This window comes from Microtus oregoni, unplaced genomic scaffold, assembly GCF_018167655.1.
Source record: "Microtus oregoni isolate MIOR12 unplaced genomic scaffold, Mior012 000082F_ref0000272, whole genome shotgun sequence".
Classification (NCBI taxonomy): domain Eukaryota; kingdom Metazoa; phylum Chordata; class Mammalia; order Rodentia; family Cricetidae; genus Microtus; species Microtus oregoni.
Genome location: NW_024544542.1, coordinates 1,817,746 through 1,837,482, shown reverse-complemented (window position 1 = coordinate 1,837,482; position 19,737 = coordinate 1,817,746). Strand labels below are relative to the sequence as shown.

General features: G+C 37.4%; 1 protein-coding gene across 6 annotated transcripts in view; it reads right to left on the bottom strand.

Moving 5' to 3' along the window:
• Positions 1-19,737, bottom strand: part of LOC121441864 (nucleolar protein 4) — a 356,406-nt gene that overhangs the window by 249,898 nt on the left and 86,771 nt on the right. For 4 of the 6 annotated variants that reach the window (XM_041643188.1, XM_041643189.1, XM_041643192.1 and 1 more), the window contains exon 2: positions 10,599-10,748. In XM_041643188.1, the coding sequence (XP_041499122.1) occupies positions 10,599-10,748 (150 nt within the window). Of the gene's footprint in view, positions 1-9,634; positions 9,698-10,598; positions 10,749-19,737 lie in introns of those variants that run through there. The other 2 variants (XM_041643194.1, XM_041643193.1) reach the window with 2 other exon arrangements.

Here is a 19,737-nt window from a genome sequence, read left to right as displayed (position 1 = left end):
TGCTTGGCCCATTAGCTCTAGCTTCTTATTGGCTAACTCCTACATCTTAATTTAACCCATCTCCATCAATCTGTATCGCCACATGACAGTGGCTTAGCAGCAAAGTTTCGGCATGTCTGTCTCTGGCCATGGCTCCATGGCTTCACCCTGACTCCACCCTTCTTTCTTCCAGCATTCACTTTAGTTTTACCCACCTAGCTCTTTCTGCCCTGCTATAGGTCCAAAGCAGGTTTTTTATTCATTAATGGTAATCACAGCACACAGAGGGGACTCCCACATCAGTTAAGAGTGCTCAGACCACTGGCAGAGGACAATTCAGGTCCCAGTACCCTCAAAAGATGGCTCACAGTCACTTGTATGTCGATTTCCAGGGGCATCCAATGCCTCTGGTCTGCACTAGCACCTGTGCTAATATGCACACACCTACACACAGACACATGCATAATGAAAAATAAAAATTAAGTTATTAAAAAAGATGTGGTTTAGATTTCTGACTCTAGGAGGTAGAGATAGGGCTCCACAATTAGGAGCAGTTGCTGCTCTTGCAGAGATCCTGGGTTTGATTCCCAGCACCCAAATGACAGCTCACTCTCATCTAACTCCAGCTCCATGAGATTTGATGCCCTCTTCTGACCGCTGTGGCCCCCAGATACACATGCTGCATGCATACATGCAGGCAAATCACTCATACACATTAGATATGAACAAATAAACCTTTGGCTTTGAGACTCTGCTAATGAGTTTGGTCCTTTCTTGCCACCCCTGTTTACTTAGACAGGGGCTGATGGGAGTGATAGGAAGATATTGTAACAAGGAGGAAAAATTAGTTAACTGAAATAGGAAGATATTGTAACAAGGAGGAAAAATTAGTTATCTGAATTTTAAAAATTGCTCAACATCTGGAAAATTAGTTTTTAGAGGCACTACATAAAGAACTTATCACACCGTTCCCTTTAAAAATGTCACATCTGGGATACTAACTATGATCATGGGTGAGTTTTCCAAGCAATGAACAGACGGTTTTGATTTCCTTCATGACTAGGGGCTATGCTGCTGAAAGCATAATCTTTAGGAAGAATCTTTTAAGGGCCTGAAGTACTTACAGAAATGCCACCTGTCTATCCCAACCTCTCTGACCTCTTCTTGGAAGATATGCTTTATAATTCATAGCATAAAACTTTTTAATATTTAAACACCTACTGGATGTATCTGGCAATAGCTATGTTGTTTACATGTTCTATACTAATATGGAAGAAAAGGAAATACTAGGTATAAATTTCAAATTCTCAGAAGCATCTAAATCACCGTCTTAGCTTCTTTACAGACAGTCTTACTAATTATGACAGTGTCTGAGTGATGCTCAGGTCCACTGTGGTACCCACTGACCATGGGGACAGTGTCTGAGTGATGCCCAGGTACACCCGTGGTGCCCAATGACCATGGAGACAGTGTCTGAGTGATGCTCAAGCACACACGTAGTGCCCGCTGACCATGGGAACAGTGTCTGAGTGATGCTCAGGTCCACTGTGGTGCCTGCTGACCATGGGGACAGTGTCTGAGTGATGCTCAGGTCCACTGTGGTGCCTGCTGACCATGGGGACAGTGTCTGAGTGATGCTCAGGTCCACTGTGGCCCACTGACCATGGGGACAGTGTCTGAGTGATGCTCAGGTCCACTGTGGTGCCCACTGACCATGGGGACAGTGTCTGAGTGATGCCCAGGTCCACTGTGGTGCCTGCTGACCATGGGAAGAATGTCCTGAGGAGAGAGAGCTGCGTGAGGAATAGCACAGAAAAAAATAGGAATAAAAACTTATTTTTTTATTCATTATGAAATTAAAATAACTGATTTTCATAATTCTGGTGAAAGCCATTCTCAGTTCAGTGAGATGCATGCCTAAATGCCTAGGGGGGTGATGTCTGTAGGTCACTGTGAAGCACCCAAAACAAAATAGACTTTTTATCACATACTTAAATAGAAAACATCTATTTCTCTCATTTCTTCCCACATAAATAATTCTTCATTTTTTAAAACAAAAATATCCATTTCACTTTAACAATTACTACAGTATTTGAAGCAAGCACTGTGTTAAAAAACCTTTACATATATGATTTATGGACATCCAAACAGCAGATTCAAAGTAACCACAATGCCAAGATAACAGCACAGAATTTCCACTCTCAGGATGCAGACTCATATTTGCCTGGCATCACAGCGGGTATGTTCTCTTTCTAATAACTCACTCAAACCCTCTATAACTTGCTAGTTTCTGCAGTTGTACCCTATACCAATTTAATACCTAGATAACCGTTTAGGCATATGCACATATTTTCTTGATAAATTCAGGATATTATTCACTGCAACACGATGGTATCCAGGAAAGCAAAAGCCTCTGAAGTGAGTGGGAATCCCTTCCTGTATTAACTGTTCCTGGTACTTTACATGGCTGCAGTATCTCACTTTCACCACTAGGGTGCACTGACGTTGCAATTTACTGGGTAGATGCAGCCTAATCGAAATGCTCTCAGGGGTTGATTTCCTTCCAGAAAAGATGATTTGGACATGATTGTTTAATAAGAAATTCATTTAGGACATCTAATTTGATGTTAGTCAATGACGAAATTTCTTCTGTAAGTTCTACATCTTTTGACTGTCTCCACTGTCAACAAAATTACCTTCAGTGTTTCAAAGATCTGTGTGACATCTCTGCCACTATCATAGATAACACTACGCCAACTTTGATAAGGGAAGCATACTGACCTTCTGATTTAGGGTTCCTAGAAGATGAGTTAAATGGCCAAGTCATTGATTCCTTTTTAGTTGTCCCCCCCCCATGCTTGTCCACATATGTTTTATTAGGTTGAATAAATAATAGGTTGTAGCTGTACCTAACATAAAAAAAGAATACAACATTATGTGTGTGACTTTTAAATTTAAGCTTTTTCCAATATGCAGAATAAAATGGGTAACATGTCAGTGTGCACGTGGGTGTATACTGGCATGTAGTGAGCGTGTGTGTGTGTGTGTGTGTGTGTGTGCGCGCGCGCGCGCGTGCCTGTGTGTCTGTGTGCATGCAGGTAACTAAATTACATATGTGGATGCATTGTAAGTCATAGCTGACTGGACTCTCCTCAGAAGTGGCAGCATTATATAATGTGCACAGCTGGAATGAACCAGTCAGTGCAAGGGATAGTCACAGCACCTCCAGTATTAAGTGGAGAATCAAAGCTTCCCCAGAGTCACACAAAGAAAAATCCCCACCCTATATTTTTTTTACTTATATGGTGCTCCAAAATTGTGTGAGGGGAGGGGCACTGTTCACTCAAGCTGTCAATTATCCCACACCCATGTTCACAGCAGTTGGTTGTAGGCAGAAAATTACTCCTTCGTTACTGTTTTATCCAAACTATTCATGCTATTTGGTCAACTAGGCAAAATCTTCATAGATTATAGTTTCTCCTTTCTGCATTTATTAAGCATGCGATATGAGCCTAGTATTGTATAGCAGTATCAGAGAAATATGGGTTTTCCAACTTAGCCATTTACAAAAATGAAGAAAATAACCTCACATAATTTTTGTAAGCTATTTATAATGGAACAATATTTACCTTTAAACTCTTCAAGGAACTATGAAAATATTCTTCAGATATTCATTTACTATATGTAATGGTACTGATTAATTAGAATAATACACTTCTTGCCTATCTCAGATATACAGAATTGTTATTTAAGGCAGTAGAATCTCTAAGTGAAATAAATAATGCATTCTGTATAAAGGAAGCAGAATGTTTATTTGTTTGTCATTGAATGTTGATTTACTTTTCACAAGTGAAGGAACATGGCTTACAGATAAGAGCTTAGCTGAGACTCACAGAATATCTCCTGTGTCCTTTTTGTAATTGGTAATCGGCAGAAAACTATTATTATATTGGATCTATGGCAAAAGATGAAAAAATAGCAAGAAAGGTGAGAAATATCTTTCTCACACAGAGACACACTCACTCATACACACTCACACATACACACTCACACATACACACTCTCTCACACACAAAACGTGCTTTCTATTATATTAGTGTGTCACACCTACAAAGAACCCTTTCTGAGGAATGTATTTAATTTTCCTGATTTTTAATCTAATGCTTTCATCTCAAATTATTTTGAGATACTCAAATCCCTTAAAAATGTTTCCTCAAGGGATGGGTTTCTCAAATGTTTGAACGCTAATGTCAAGGCTTTCTAACATCGTATAGGAGACTAAATTCTCACTTGAGTCAGAGGCCAGTATTTCCTCACAGCATCCAGAGAGGGCATGCACCCACGGTGAGGACAGCAGCTTCACCCATGCTTTGCCTTGGACTCCCTTGCTGGACCTGTGCTTAACTCAAGCACATTGAGCAGCCTAAGTTATTCTCAACCTCTGCTTGCCTGAGTGATGGAGGAAGGTCATTGGCTAATAAAGGAACTGCCTTGGCCCATTTTATTGGTTAGAACATAGGTAGGTGGAGTAAACAGAACAGAACGCTGGGAGGAAGAGGAAGTGAGGTCAGACTCCACAGCTCTTCTCTCGGGAGCAGACGCCTCAGAGAGGGATGCCATGCTCCCTGCTCCAGGGAAGATGCACGGCCATGAAGCTCTGACCCAGGATGGACTTAGGCTAGAATCTTCCCAGTAAGACCGGTGCTCACAGATTATTAGAGATGGGTGGATCGAGATGTGAGAATTAGCCTGTAAGGGCTAGAGCTAAAGGGCCAAGCAGTGCTTAAATGAATACAGTTTGTGTGTTGTTATTTCGGGCATAAGCTAGCCAGGCAGCCGGGGTGCTGGGAACGCAGCCCCACCGCTCTTATTACTACACCTGAGAATACAGAACTCTCGTATAAACAGTGGAAGTCAATGGTCCAACTCAAATGCATTAAGTTCTAAAGACTAAATTTGGGATACTGTAATAAAAAAGAAAATATTCATGGAACATGTAATCATAGATCTCAGTTTACAACTTGGTGAGAATTAGAAACAACTGGGAGATGGGACTATGGGCATGAACACCTTTCAGAGATTATCTTGTATAGGTTAGGTGAAGTGAGAAGATTTGCCTACTCTGGGTGGCACAATTCCCTAGGTTGGGATCCTGGACTGTATAAAAAAGAGGAAGTGAGCTAAACACAACAGCATCCATAGATACCCGTGTCTAGGCTGCCCATGGGATGTGAGCGGTTCCTTCAAGATGCTGATGCCTTAGCTCCCATACTATGATGGACTGTATCCTTGAACTGTAAGCTGAAGTAAAAGCTTCCTCCTTTGAAATGTTTTTGTTTTGTTTGTGAAATTTTATCAAAGCAACAGGAAAAGAAACTGAGACAAGACCAAAGTTTTCCTGGCACTAATCCCAGAATTGTATAGATCATGTCTTATTTGATTAGTAAAATATCCAAATAGTCCTGCTTCACTGAGTTGTTGCACTAAATTGCCAACACAGAAGTACACAATCTCCGACGTGTTTAGAGCAAAGATGCAAACAAAAACAGATGGCGAAGAAGTGCAATCTACAGGATGGTCATCATTTTCAGGACAGAAAAAAGGGCCACGGAAGTTCCCTGTTGTCTGTTGCTCTGGAATTTAAACCTACTTAGGGCGATGTGTACATGTAACGCCAGTATAATCCTGAAAACTTGTTTGAAAAAGTGGAGGAAAACATGGACAATCTGTGGACATAGATATTTTAGGTCTTTCTTCTTTGACTGCTATTTTAAAATCATACAACCGTGAAAAGCACATTACATTCCCATTTTATCATCACTGTCATCATCATCATCACCATCACCATCCCTGTAGAACAGCACGGCAAAACTTTTCTACCTCTGAATGATGCTTGTCAGCCAATCTGCTTTTATGAAAGCTGAGATCATCCCATGTACTCTGTCCTGACTTCTGTACACCTGTTTGCTCACTGTGTTGAGTATTTCCATTTTTTGTTCCAAGGGTAGCAATGGCCTCACATATTACCATTACATTGTAAACCATTTGAAAGATAAGTAGAATAAGTCCTGCCATGTTATATACATGAGTCTGCAGCTTCTTGAGTCAAAAAGATTTTGAATAAATGGTTAGGATTTATTATGTTTTAGCTAAGTTTTGTTTCTCCACACCAAAAGGTGTGTCATTCATCATGAGTTCACAAAAACTCTGAGAGTTTTTAATAACAAACTAGTAGAATTAAATGTAGATTAAAAATATCCATTTTAAAGCTAGATCCACAGAAACAGTAGATATTTATCCAAAGCACAGGGCAAAACTGATGCGAACAAAAGCTTGAAAGTCATGTGTTCTAGACACTACACAGCATTGTTTTCCCTGAAAATGCCGTAGAAAGATGAAGTCCTGCATAAACATGCTATTTCTAGACTGTTTCTCTAAAACAAAACCTTCCATGTCTATTGAAAGGGAGGCTTTAAAGAGCAGGCTTTATGACTGATGAGGAAGGGAGAGACTAGCAATGTAGCTAAGGATAAAGTGCATGTGTTCCTGTAAATAAACTTTCTCACAAGCTCTTGTGAGCAACACAGATGAAACTCATTGGATCATCAGAAATAAAGAATACTAAAGTAGATGTGGTACTCAGGGGGAAGAGGAAGGGAACAAGAGAGAATGATGGGTGAGAAAGCATGATTGAAATACATTATGCAAATACATAAAAATGTTATAATGAACCCCATTGTTAGCTGTCACTAATATATGCTAATAAAATATATTAAATTTTTATATTTTATTAAGTTCAATATTTTATTAAAAATTATATTTTAAAATATTAAAAAGTCAGTTTTAATATTTTTCAGAAGATTAAGATGATAAGTTCCCAGGAAAAATTAATAAGCAAAAATTAATCTTTGAAATATGAAAATTTGCTATCTTGAGACCTAAACTTTAGAACCAGCAAATCAAAGGAAAATCCTTTGTCTAGAGAGCTAAGTTAGCCCCCTGTCCTGCACTCTCTTAAACTAGGATCCCAGGGATTAATTGGGTAGAGAAAAGCATAACACTCATCACAAAACCAGTATGCGTCAAGCCATTTATATTTATATATATATATATATATATATATATATATATATATATATATAAAGCCATTTGCCCCACCATGCCGATCAGTACCTCTTCGTAAAGGCAGGAAAAAAAATGAAATTAATTGCCTACCGCACTGAAGATAGCAAAGAAATGCTAACTCTGAAAATTAGAACTATAGCTGTCTGGCTTCCAACATTTCTTTTTCATTTTTTACTCTAACATATGCTCTCTACCATTAATTAAATAAATGTCATTATGGATATATATATATATATATATATATATATAGAGAGAGAGAGAGAGAGAGAGGGGGGGGGAGGGAGGGAGGGAGGGAAAGAGTAGTGGTTGTACATTAATTATTTCATACATAATTTATGTATGTGCGTGAAAACATACACATGGAGAATTTCTCACACTGATGACATTGTCTTTCTAATAGTCCCTAACTTAAAACCTGTTTCTGAAAGAACAGCCTGTGATGAAGGGGGAGGAGTGACAAGAGGCACCTAGAGAACAGCAGTGTGCTCACTAAGGAATCATTTAGGCCAAAGTTAATTATTGTTAAGGACTGAAGCACAGGACAATATTCTAAATAATAAATGTAAACTATTATTGTATCAATAATTCTGAAGAGACAGTACATATCACTAAAATGTATTTCGACATTCAAGTTTTCATACAAAGATATATTTCAACTTCAAGCACAATGCTAATTAAATGGTCTATTTTGTTAAAGTGGATAATTTATAAGTAAAATATAGCCAAATACATTACAGGAAGCACAGCCAATGTTATAGTAACCGTTAATAATAATTTTATTTGAATATAAGAACAACCTATATAATAATAACTCCTAAATGATTAGGAAAGACTTTATATATTCCAAAAATGTGTCATTTTTGTGGATTTTCAAAGCTCATGAGTTATACTATATACCTTACAAATTTTTCTGTGGCCAAATTAGATCAAAATAAACTGTAATTGATATAATGCCTAGATATTTCAAGGAATGATATACTGCAGATAGAAAACCAAATAGCATTCAATAGTTAATTCGATATTAAAAGACCACCATTTCCTGCAGAGTGGAAGCAGAATATTTGCAAAAAGGCAAAGTAAATAAAATGAACACTAAATCTATTGATAATACTGTTAAGACATGGTATGCTTTTAAGATTAGTTGTACAAGTATAGTTTCTTGGCCATGTAGAAAGGGGAGAGAACGGTAATAAACATAACCAGGCATGCTCTATTTGTTAGGAGTACGAGAAAAGCTGAAGTCTAGTTGGAACTGTTATCACTGCAGAAGGATCCTAGCTAATGAAGCCGATTGGTACCATTGAGAACTAAGTTCTGGCCCCACAGCCTTTGACTCCAACAACACAGCCATTCCATTTTAGCTGTGCTTTAGTATTAGGCTCCATTAATTGCACATTTGCATTAGAGTTTAGCATTACATCCCATTCATCATATAGTCATGTGCACAGTTTCACTGATAATGCAGAGTTTTCCCCATATTGAGTTACAGCTGTATAAAATGGAAATGTTTCCTAATTAAATTTCATTTGAGAGCTAGACCTAGGAAGAGCTTAAGTTACAAGGAACTTTCCTGATATTAGGACAAGGAGAAAAGCTTTAACATGGAAATAAGAATTAACTTGAGGAAGGACTACATCTTCTAATAAGACATTCCCAGGAGGAATTACAAGTTTCAGGTGCTGCTTAAGCTTTTGAAACTGTTTCCCCAACCTCAAAATGCAGGAAGGGGTTTCATGAAATGTAGATAACAGAATTTCCATGTGTTGGAAACATAGTAACAAATTCACTGCAAATGTTTAGCAGTGAGTAATGGCTGTAAACTAGATTATCCACAGTCACCTAAGGAAACATGAGGTGACAGTTTGGATCTGGTGTTGTTGGCTCATGCTTCTGCTTAAATTTACAATATTTGATTAATTCATTTTAAAGGTTAAATAATATCAAGTTTCTTTTGGTACCACACCCCCAACAATAAAGGCCACTCCCCATATTTTCATTTTATCTTTTCTTTGATTTTCATTTAAAATGATAGAATTATCTATTCCTGTCACACACAGTCCTGTCAAGTGCACATAGCTGGTTCATGAGAATACATTCCCCTAAGAGTCCACAGTTAGTGATATTAGTAGATCAATATATAATTTTTCTAGTACTATCCAGAGGAATAACCGTGGTTTAGGAGACAGGCGGAATGAGTATGTTCAGTGATATTAGTCTACATACAAACATCCCAAGATGCTAGGTCACTTTCATTAGTCATGATAAGAAAGCCTCTTTGGGTGCATAAATCAAAAGGAAGTTTATGTGGCAGAATTACGTAAGGAAACTTACACTAGTACCTGCCCACAAACCATGCAATTTAGGAACAGCCAAGAAACAAAACCGTATAGAAGGAGGGATAAATAACAACATTGTATTAAGGGTTATTAGGCAGCTACAAGGATTCAATATGACCCTGGCGATATAGCAAAAAATAGTTATGAAAAGAAGCTATTTCTTATGCTCAGAGCTAATTTTCAAACGTATGTACCTGTATTTGAAACTTTGAGCATTTCACACATTTTTCTGTATCTGAAAAAAAAATGGATCCAGACTGATATTGTGTATCAAGTAGCTGAAAACAGTTCATATCAAGCTAGCCAAAAGCGAAGCTCAGTAAGAATTCATAAAAAGAACATTATCCCCACTGCTGAGAAAGCTTTTATAATGTACACTTTGCTCATATTGGCAAAAAGGAATTTACCCTTCAGTTTTGCTAGAAAGGGTAAAATATCTATAGTAATATGGTTTTATAAAATTTTAATTAAATAAAATGTAGATTAAAATGTGTATATCAGGCTTAGGTATAATTAGTAACTTCAAAAACTGAAATATAACTCCATTTTGAAAATGTATATTCCACAATAAAAGAGTTAATTAAATTTGCTTTTCACATAATTTACAATAAAATAGTATATTTCAATTTTTAATTGCTCAAAAGAATTGGTACTATGAAAATAACATACTTTAATATTTTGTTCAGGAAAATTAAGACATATAAAATAACATAAAAATAATGTATAATTTTCTTTCTATGTTGTTATAAGATGGAACAGGAAATATGTAAATACATTCATATGACTTAAAATGGAAGAAATTTGAATGATTATACAGATGTTATTATCTCACAGTACATAATTCAAATATCATGACACATTGAATATACATTTCAAATGTGTCTTCCTGTTTATAGGTGTTTGACTGGGAATATTATACTTTATATATATTTAAAGAAAATAATAAAAGAATTATAGAAACAGGTTTAAACTTAAGAAGTAGACTTGCGAGCCTATGACTAAAACAAAAAAGAGTAAATTATGGCTTAAGTACTGAGTTGCATTGTGACATGATCTAATCTGTGTTCAGTACCAGACACTATTATTACACTTGCGTTAACATCAAACATAGCAACAGAACTCAGAATACATGCTTTCTCTCTCTTCTCTCCCACTTACTGCTTTGTAAGTTCTCTTCTGCCCAGCATGTTTCCGAATTTGTTCTCCATTCGGCCCTGTTTCCACATGCATGGAATAGATGATGTCAAAGAAATCTTCAACCACAGCCACTCGCCTTAAGGATAGCTTCTCATCCACTCCAACGCCATCCTGGAAATGAAACAAGAACAACAACAAAAAAGCACATTAGATGGATGAAATTAGTTGCATTTATCAGATGAAGTTGATTAAACCAAAATATTTTGATAAAATTAACCAAATCATCTCCAAGAAAACTTGGATAATTTGATGGCGATCTTTCTTCTTTCAAAACAAGATTTTTCTATGTAGTCCAGGCTGGCCTCAATCTCCCAGTCCTGCTGCCTCAGACACCACAACACACAACAGTCCCACAAATCTGTAAACTACCCATGCTAAATTATAAAATGTTCATAAAACCATGGTTGCCGGGCAGTGGTGGCACACGCCTTTAATCCCAGCACTCAGGAGGCAGAGGCAGGCGGATCTCTGGGAGTCGAGGGCAGCCTGGTCTACAAGAGCTAGTTCCAGGACAGGCACCAAAGCTACAGAGAAACCCTGTCTCGAAAAACCAAAAAAAAAAAAAAAAAGGTTAATATGAAGTAAATCATATTTATCCATCTCTTTCATCATTTGAGTTCTTAGCCATCCTCAATTGCAAACTATATTTGAGTTGTTGGGTCATGACTTTTGTATTTAGTAAATAAGAGATAAGGATCAAATGTACACCTTCTACCTCCAAACATCATAACTTAAGATAACAACAGGCATCTCTCTCCAACTGGAGACTGAGTGGCAGATGCAGTAGGAGTTAGATAGACACTCTCTAAGGCAGTGGTTCTCAACCTGAGGATCAAGGGCCCTTTGGGGATCAAATGACCTTTTCACAGAGATTGTGTATCAGATAACCTGCAAATCAGGTTTTTACATTACATGTAATTTACATTAAAATTCATGACAGTAGCAAAATTACAGTAATAAAGTAGCAACAAAAGTAGTTTTTATTTTATTCTTTTAAAACAATCTTTTTTTATTTTACATATCAATACCAGCTCCTTTCCCCCTTCCTTCTGCTACCCCAACTTTCCTCCCACCCACCCTTATTCACTCCTCAGAGAGGGTGAGACCTCCCATGGGGAGTCAACAAAGTCTGTCACATCATTGAGGAAGGACCAAGGCCTGTATCTAGGTACCCCTCCATAGGAAATGGGCTTCAAAAAGTCAGTTCATGCAGTAGGGATAAATACTGGTTCCATTGCCAGTAGCTCCAGAAACTGCCCAAGCCACACAACTGCCACCCACATTCATTCAGAGAATCTAGTTCAGTCCTATGCAGGTTCCCCAGCTTTGAGTTCAGAGTCAGTGAACTAGCTTGGGTCAGCTATTTCTGTGGGTTTTTCCATCTTAGTTTGACCCCTTTGCCCATATTATCACTCCTTCCTCTCTACAACTGGACTCCAGGAGTGCAGCCCTGTGCTTAGCTGTGAATCTCTGCATCTGCTCCCATGAGTTACTGGATGAAGGTTCTATGATGACAATTAAGGTAGTAATCAATCTGATTACAGGGGAAGGGCAGTTTAGGTACCCTCTCTCAGTATTATTTAGATTCTTAACTAGGGTCATCCTCGTGGTTTTCTGGGAGTTTCCCTAGTGCCTGGTTTCTTGCTAACCCCATAATGACTCCCTCTATCAAGATATCTCTACTCAGCACTAAAAAATAATAACATCTTGAAATTTGCAGACAAATGTATGGAACTGGGAAATAAATTAAAAAAAAAATCTTGAGTGAGGTAACCCAGACCCAGAAACACAAACACAGTATGTACTCACTCATTAGTGGATATTAGACATAAAGCAAAGGATAACTAGCCTACAGTTCACAACCCCAGAGAAGCCAGGAAACAAGGAGGACCCGAAGAGAGACATACATGGATCCCCTTAGGAGGGGGAAATAGACACAATCTCCAGGGTAAATTGGGAGAGATTGGGAGGGTGTAAGGGAGTGGAAAGGAGACAAGAGGAGGGGAAAGAAGAACATGAGGAATTTGAAAGGTTGAGTTGGGAAAGGACAGAAAGGGAGAGCAAGAAAATAAAAATAATTTTATGGTTGGGGTCAGCACACCATAAAAATCTGTATTAAAGGGTGACAGCAATAAGGAGGTTGAGAATCACTGCGTTAAGGAATACCTAGTGTGTGAAAAATGGATCTCCCAAATAAAACTACATATTGAGCAAACTGCTTCTGCGTGTCTGAATTCAAGTTTTCACAGCTGTAAAATGGGGACAATAGAAGCTGTTTCACAGGAGCATTGTGAGCACTAAGGGAAATCAGGCATGTAAAGCATGTGACCCAATCCGTTAAGCTATAAACCTTCAACTAATGTTGGCAGCACCTGCCATTTTAATAATCATATTACAATATAATTAAGGTCCTGTAGGGGTGCCAAGGACCACCATGTTATCTCCTGTTCAGGAAACTCCTTAGAGGAAATATAACTTGACATATAGGGAGGTTTTTATGTTTCAGCAGAGCAATGTCCAACCAAAAATAAAGAGTTGAAATGGATACTAAATCATATTCAATGGGAGGCTTGAGACATTAATAAAAGATTAATATTCCATGAAAAAGTTGATCTATGTGACTGCAGCATAAAATCAATTTCTATTTGCAAAACCGATCTACACCCACATTCACATGCATACACACGCTCGCACACATACATATATGCATATAAACACATGTACATAGTGTTCCTGAAAAATAATCTGGTGTAATGATCTTGCCATTGTTGCTTGAAAACACTGTGAATAGTCTTCCCCAGGGAAAAGCACATCAGATGATTATCCAATAGTCAATGATCAGCTCTGATAATACATATAATCAATAAGTAACATAATACAGAGTGTATACATACACACAGTTAGCAATTTTTTTTAAAAAAGAAGCCATGAATTTCAAAGAAAATAAGGGTGGGTACAATGGAGAATTTGAGGGAAGGAGAAAAAAGGGGGAATGATGTAATTTAATATCAATTTGTTTTGAGATATTTGATAACATCATGTAAAAATATACCACTATGATCAGTTTAATAAAAAGCTAAAAGCTAAAAAATCAATAGCTTGGCAGGAGGTATAGCAGGTTCTTCTGGTCAGAGGCAACTCTGGGAAGAAGAGAAATAGAGTCACCAGCTAGACATACAGGGAGCAAGCATGCAGGAAGAGAGGTAAAAGCCACAAGTCATGTGGCAACCTACAGATGAACAGAAATGGGTTAATGTAAGTTGTAAGAATGAGTGGAACAAGTCTAAGCTATAGGCTGAACTTTTATAATTAATAATAAGTCTTCGTGTCATGTTTTGCGAGCTGGTGGCCTGAAGAAAAATTCATCTTCATCAACTTTTTAGTTAATAATAATGCTATGAAAGGGGAATCACTTAAAGTAAGTTTTAGGCAGTCAAGGACTGAAAAGCAAGATTGTCTTCCAATAGCAACACTAAGAGGCTGAAACAAAAATCAAGTCAACATCTATTTTTCTTACACCTCACTTTCACTTGTGCATTTGCAATTTGCAGTAGGCTCTGTATGTAGCAGAGCCTGGAGCAGCACGCTCATATAATGTCATAGATGAGATTTCATAGTTGGTTCACCTATCAGGTCTTTTACCACCACTCAGTTTGAAGGGTTTGTTCCCTCACACATCACGTGTGATACTGATAATTTCTAGTTTGGCTTCAGATCTTTCTCATCTCTCTTTTTTAAAGTCTAGAGTCACCCCTTCTATATGGGAATCCCCAGAATAGCACCACTATGCCTTGTGACACAAGATTAGTACTTAGCATGGACTACACAGAACTCAACAGTGAACCGCCTGGAAAGACACAGCTTAAAGGCCAGTGTGCAAGAAAGCACAACTGGTCCCAGAGGTACCACACTAGCCTGCGTTTCCTGTCTTCAGACAACATCCATTCTCCTAAGTGTCAATCTAAATTCTGACTCTGTCCACCAGTAAATTCATCCAGGAAACTTTATCTGCTTTTCTCCACGTCATAACATTTGTACAGTATCTACTCCTGTTTGTTTGCTGAAAAATCAAATACACAATTTGTAAAATCTTATGAATGGAGGTAATTTATTTTTTTCAGAGATTCATTTGAAACTTACCCATTTACCTTCTTAAGTCTAAAATCATAACCTATTTATCCATTTTATCAAGTATCTGAAGATACTAAATATTGGCAAGACTGTGTTAGTTACTAGAATTATCAAGATATGCATACACATACACATATATGTGCATATATACATGTAAATATTTTTCATATATATATATAACATATAATATATAATTGAAGACTTGATGATACCCACTGTCTAGTACAGGAAAGGGAAATTAAATAATTTCTGGGTGATAAATTTTTGTTACTCTACATACTCTACATAACAGTTTACTTAAAAAAACAGAAACTGATTTTTTTTTCATAGTACGAGAAGTCAGAAGTCCAAAGTCAAGTGCCAACCAAGTTCCATTCCATCTGAAGTCCCTAGAGGAAAACAAATCACTCCTCCTGGGTTTTTGGCTGCTAACCTTCTATGGTTGGGCATTCAAAACACTGCTTTCTCAGCCGGGCGGTGGTGGCACACACCTTTAATCCCAGCACTCAGGAGGCAGAGGCAGGCGGATCTCTGGGAGTTAGAGGCCAGCCTGGTCTACAAGAGCTAGTTCCGGGACAGGCACCAAAGCTACAGAGAAACTCTGTCTCAAAACAAACAAACAAACAAAAAGCAACCCGCCTTCTCTTCCATATGCCTCTCTTATACCTGTCTTTCTTAATAGGGAGATTTATGATAACTTTAAAACCCAGTACGTAGGAACTGAGGAGATGGCTTGAGAAGACACAAAACCTTGTAAAGCCAGGCAGGGTGGTACACCCCTGTAATCTCAGTATTCTTTTGGTGAGATGAAAGACAGAGACAGGGCAAATCCCATCATGGAGAGGGGTGGTTGGCATCAAATTCCACCTCTAGCCAAGGAGTTACTGGTAACTGAGAGCTGTTGGGAGAGGGGGAGTCAGCTTTCTTTAAGAGGGCACTTTCCTAGCACTATAATGAGCACATTACAGTGGATGGTTATACCCCAGGAGCACATAGCTTGAGCACATTACAGTGGATGGTTATACCCCAGGAGCACATAGACAGCTTGAGCACATTACAGTGGATGGTTATACCCCAGGAGCACATAGCTTGAGCACATTACAGTGGATGGTTATACCCCAGGAGCACATAGACAGCTTGAGCATATTACAGTGGATAGTTATACCCCAGAAGCATGTAGACAGCACAAGTTGAAATAGATAGGTTTTACAAAGAAATAAATAGGACAAAAAGCTGTGTGGGAAGTAATGAGAGCACAGTTTTGGGAGGAGCCAGGGGCGGGTGACTAAATATGATTGAAATATATGATGTGAAATTGTCAGATAATTAATACAAATATCAAAGTTGGAAATAACTATGGTGATGATTTTTTTAAAGATGCTACTCAAAAAGCAAGTGAACATAAAGATGGAGAGAAGTGTAAATCAGAAGATTACTAAGACACAATTTCACATTCCCTGACTTTTCCAGAACTAGAAGATGTGTTGAGGATTCAGAGACATTAGAACCCTCATACAAACTGACTAAAATGCTAAACTGTACAGTGACTCCAAAGACAATTCGCAGTAACTCAGCATTTATTAAGATAGATTTTCCAGATTACTTAACTGGTCTCCATTAATATATATTCAAGAGGAATGATAAACCAAGTCCATTCAATATTTGAACAAATATCAATAACAGCATTTATTTGCTTTTTCTGAGGTATTTTATTATAGCAACATAAAATAATTAGTATATTATAAATTTATTGCAAAAATGTTGAGTAAAAATATTGCAGAGAATACTAATAACTTACACTTTCTTTGTGTAAGTCAACAACTGATAAACAGCTGTATTCCCTAGATCATCCAAGGCTTTCTATCTTTGTATCTCAAGTTCCTCGGGTTAGTTGTGTGTACTTTCTTCTCCTTTGTTAATTTTATCTAACACAAAAATCTCTCTCATACTTACTCACTTTGGCTGTGTATCTCTTCTCTTTGTCTCACTCTCCTCTACAGCCCATGGCTGAACCTTCATGATATACATTTGGTCATCAGGAAGCGTTTATTTTGTTTTTCTTTTATTAATGATAGTTTTTATTTATAGTATATCTGGATCACAGTATCCTCCCTACCCACTCCTGTCTGTATCCATTCCCCTTTTATCTCTCTTTAGAAAAATAGGTTTCTAAGGAATTAATGTACTACATAATATAATATAAGGATAGCACAAAAATAAACACTTAAAAATAGACCAACAGCAACACCAAAAACCAGAAGGAAAAGAGCCCAAGTAAAAGCACAGGAAACAGACTACAAACTAAGAGACCCACTTATTATCACACTTAAAATCACATAAAACACAAAACAAAAAGTCATAATATATACACAAATGGCTTGTAGGGTTAAAGATGGAGAGAGAAAAAAATTAAAATAAAAAGACAAAATTTAAGAAAATAAAAAGCCCTGACATAATATCTTGTCACCAAATGAAGCTTCCAGTACTTGCAATGGGTTACACCTAATAGACAAGTTGGTAAAAGGGTTCCTGTGTTACTCAGGCTGTTACCAAGACTATATGTTGTTCTTTACAAATTGACAGGGAGAGTCCATGGCTGAAGATAACACCTTCACAACTACTTAAAAATGGGGAAGTCAAGCTGGTGCCTACATACAGCCTTCATGCCTATGGGCTAGTGTGTGTGGTGCCTGAAGATACTCTGCTTGCTACCAACACAGCTACTAACTTTTCAATATACCATGGAGACTGACTGTAAGATATGCTAGGGCAATGGTGGAACAAAGCTTGTGGGAGTAAACAATAAATATTTGAATTGACTTAATACCTACTTCTTGAGATGGAACCCATACTGAATGTGGCTGGGTAACAAAGAATCTGAAACTAGACAGCACAGGGGTTTAGAGTAAAGCCAAATATTGCTGTTCTACTAAACGATTTTCACAATAAATGACTCTTAATGATATTCAGCTATACTCAGTGATTAATGTCTTACTGAGCCATCATCAAAGAAGATTCCTCCTGCAGCAGGTAGGAAAAATACAAAGACCCACAGTCAAACAATATGCAGAAAGTTAAAGACCTTGGAATACTCAGTCCTAAATGGGATATCTCCATCAAATCTCTCTCCTCACGGATCAGGAAACGCTGCAGAAGAGGAGGTAGAAAGGGCATATGGGCAGAAGGGATGGAGGACTCCAAGGAAGCAAGGCTGTCTAAACACAAGAGTACAGACATATGTATCGACTCACAGAGACTCTACTGCATGCACAGGGGCTGCATGGGTCTGTACCAGATTGGACCATAGGTCTGAGAGGAGAAATGGACACATACCCCCATCCCTAACCCAGAGCTATTTTCAATTGATAACAACTTGCAAATGAAAATTTAGCTTTTTCCGAGGGAGTTTCACTGGGGAAACAAACTAGGCTGCATATCCAGCAGATGGTGGCCAATAGAAAATGAACTCAACATCACATTTTGAAGTTTCTTGCCTCATAAAACCAGCACCTTTAATATCTAAATGTAGAATTCTAAAGTTCTTTGAAATAAAAGGTGTGTGCATGTGGCATTACCATATAAGTGAATAGTCTTCTTTCAAACAAAGGATGAAACATTGGTCACGATAAGCCGTGAATGAGCATGGGAGATACTGAGTAAGAGAAAGGAGACACAGAAGACCATGCATTGCATGGTTCAGTTCATATGAAGGACCTGACATAGCAACATTAAGGCAAACATAAATTTGACCAATTTAACTCTAGAAAAGGAGAATAAAGATTTAATACTAGTGTTTAATGTCTTTTAAGAAGAATAAAATTATTCTAAATTTTGATAAGAGTGATTGTTGTATAACCCTCTGAACTTATTGAAAACACCGAATTTTACATTTAAATGATGACTAATATGGTATATGAATTATTTTCAACTGCACTATAAAAATACAGTATCTAATAATTTGGGATGTTGAGCACAAGGATATGTGGGAAGAAAGTAAGATGAGGGGGATGAGATATTACATAGATCAGAGGCAAAGAACTGGCCTCATGTGCTTGAGGCCATGTGCTTTATCCCCAACAGTACGAAATGAGAAAACTCAAATAATATACAATCAAACTGTCCACCTAAATGCTAATGTTGAACAGTGTTGCTGAGTGGCTCAGACTAAACTATAACAGAATCAGATGTGGGGTGGACCACAAGACAATGGTCTCATAAAAGAAGGAACCAAGTGCATAAGATTATAAACTTTACTGGACTAAGAAGTGGGTGGCTTATAATTTTACATAATAAAAAATATATTTTCATAATAAATTCTATGTAGGAGACTAATTCTCACAGGATGTTTTCATGGACTTCTGTGTTTAGCTGACCTATGGCTTTGGTCGGTTTATGAGATGACAAATAAAATTTTATCTAAATCACCCCTATTTTCTCAATACTTTTGTACATTAATATGGTGTTTGATTAACTGTTATATATTTTCTCACCCATGTACAGATTTTGATCATCAAACTGAAAATTCAAACTCTATGCTATGCAAATAGATAAAAGAATAAGTCAAAGTTTATGGGTTTTCCAGTTTTTGTGATGAACATTTCCACCATAGCTGTTTCAAACTGCCACAATGTAATCACTGAACACAGAACTGGGAGGACACAATAACAAGGTTATATTAAGTGGTGTTTTAATCCTGACATTACATACTAGAATAACCTTTAAAAAGTATAGAAATAACTACACTATGAAAAAGTTTGGAATTGACAAATTCTGAGTATGTTTTATTGTAGTTTAAGTTACTTAACAGTTCAGTTAATTTAATTTTTGGTAATGGTCACATTTCTAAAACTATTGATTTTTTTTTAAAAAAAATAGCATTAACTTTCGAGGTTTCAAAGGCTAGGCCATCGTACCAGTGTTTTGTATCAATTAAAATGAGTGAATGGCATATTTACTGAATTTGGTGACT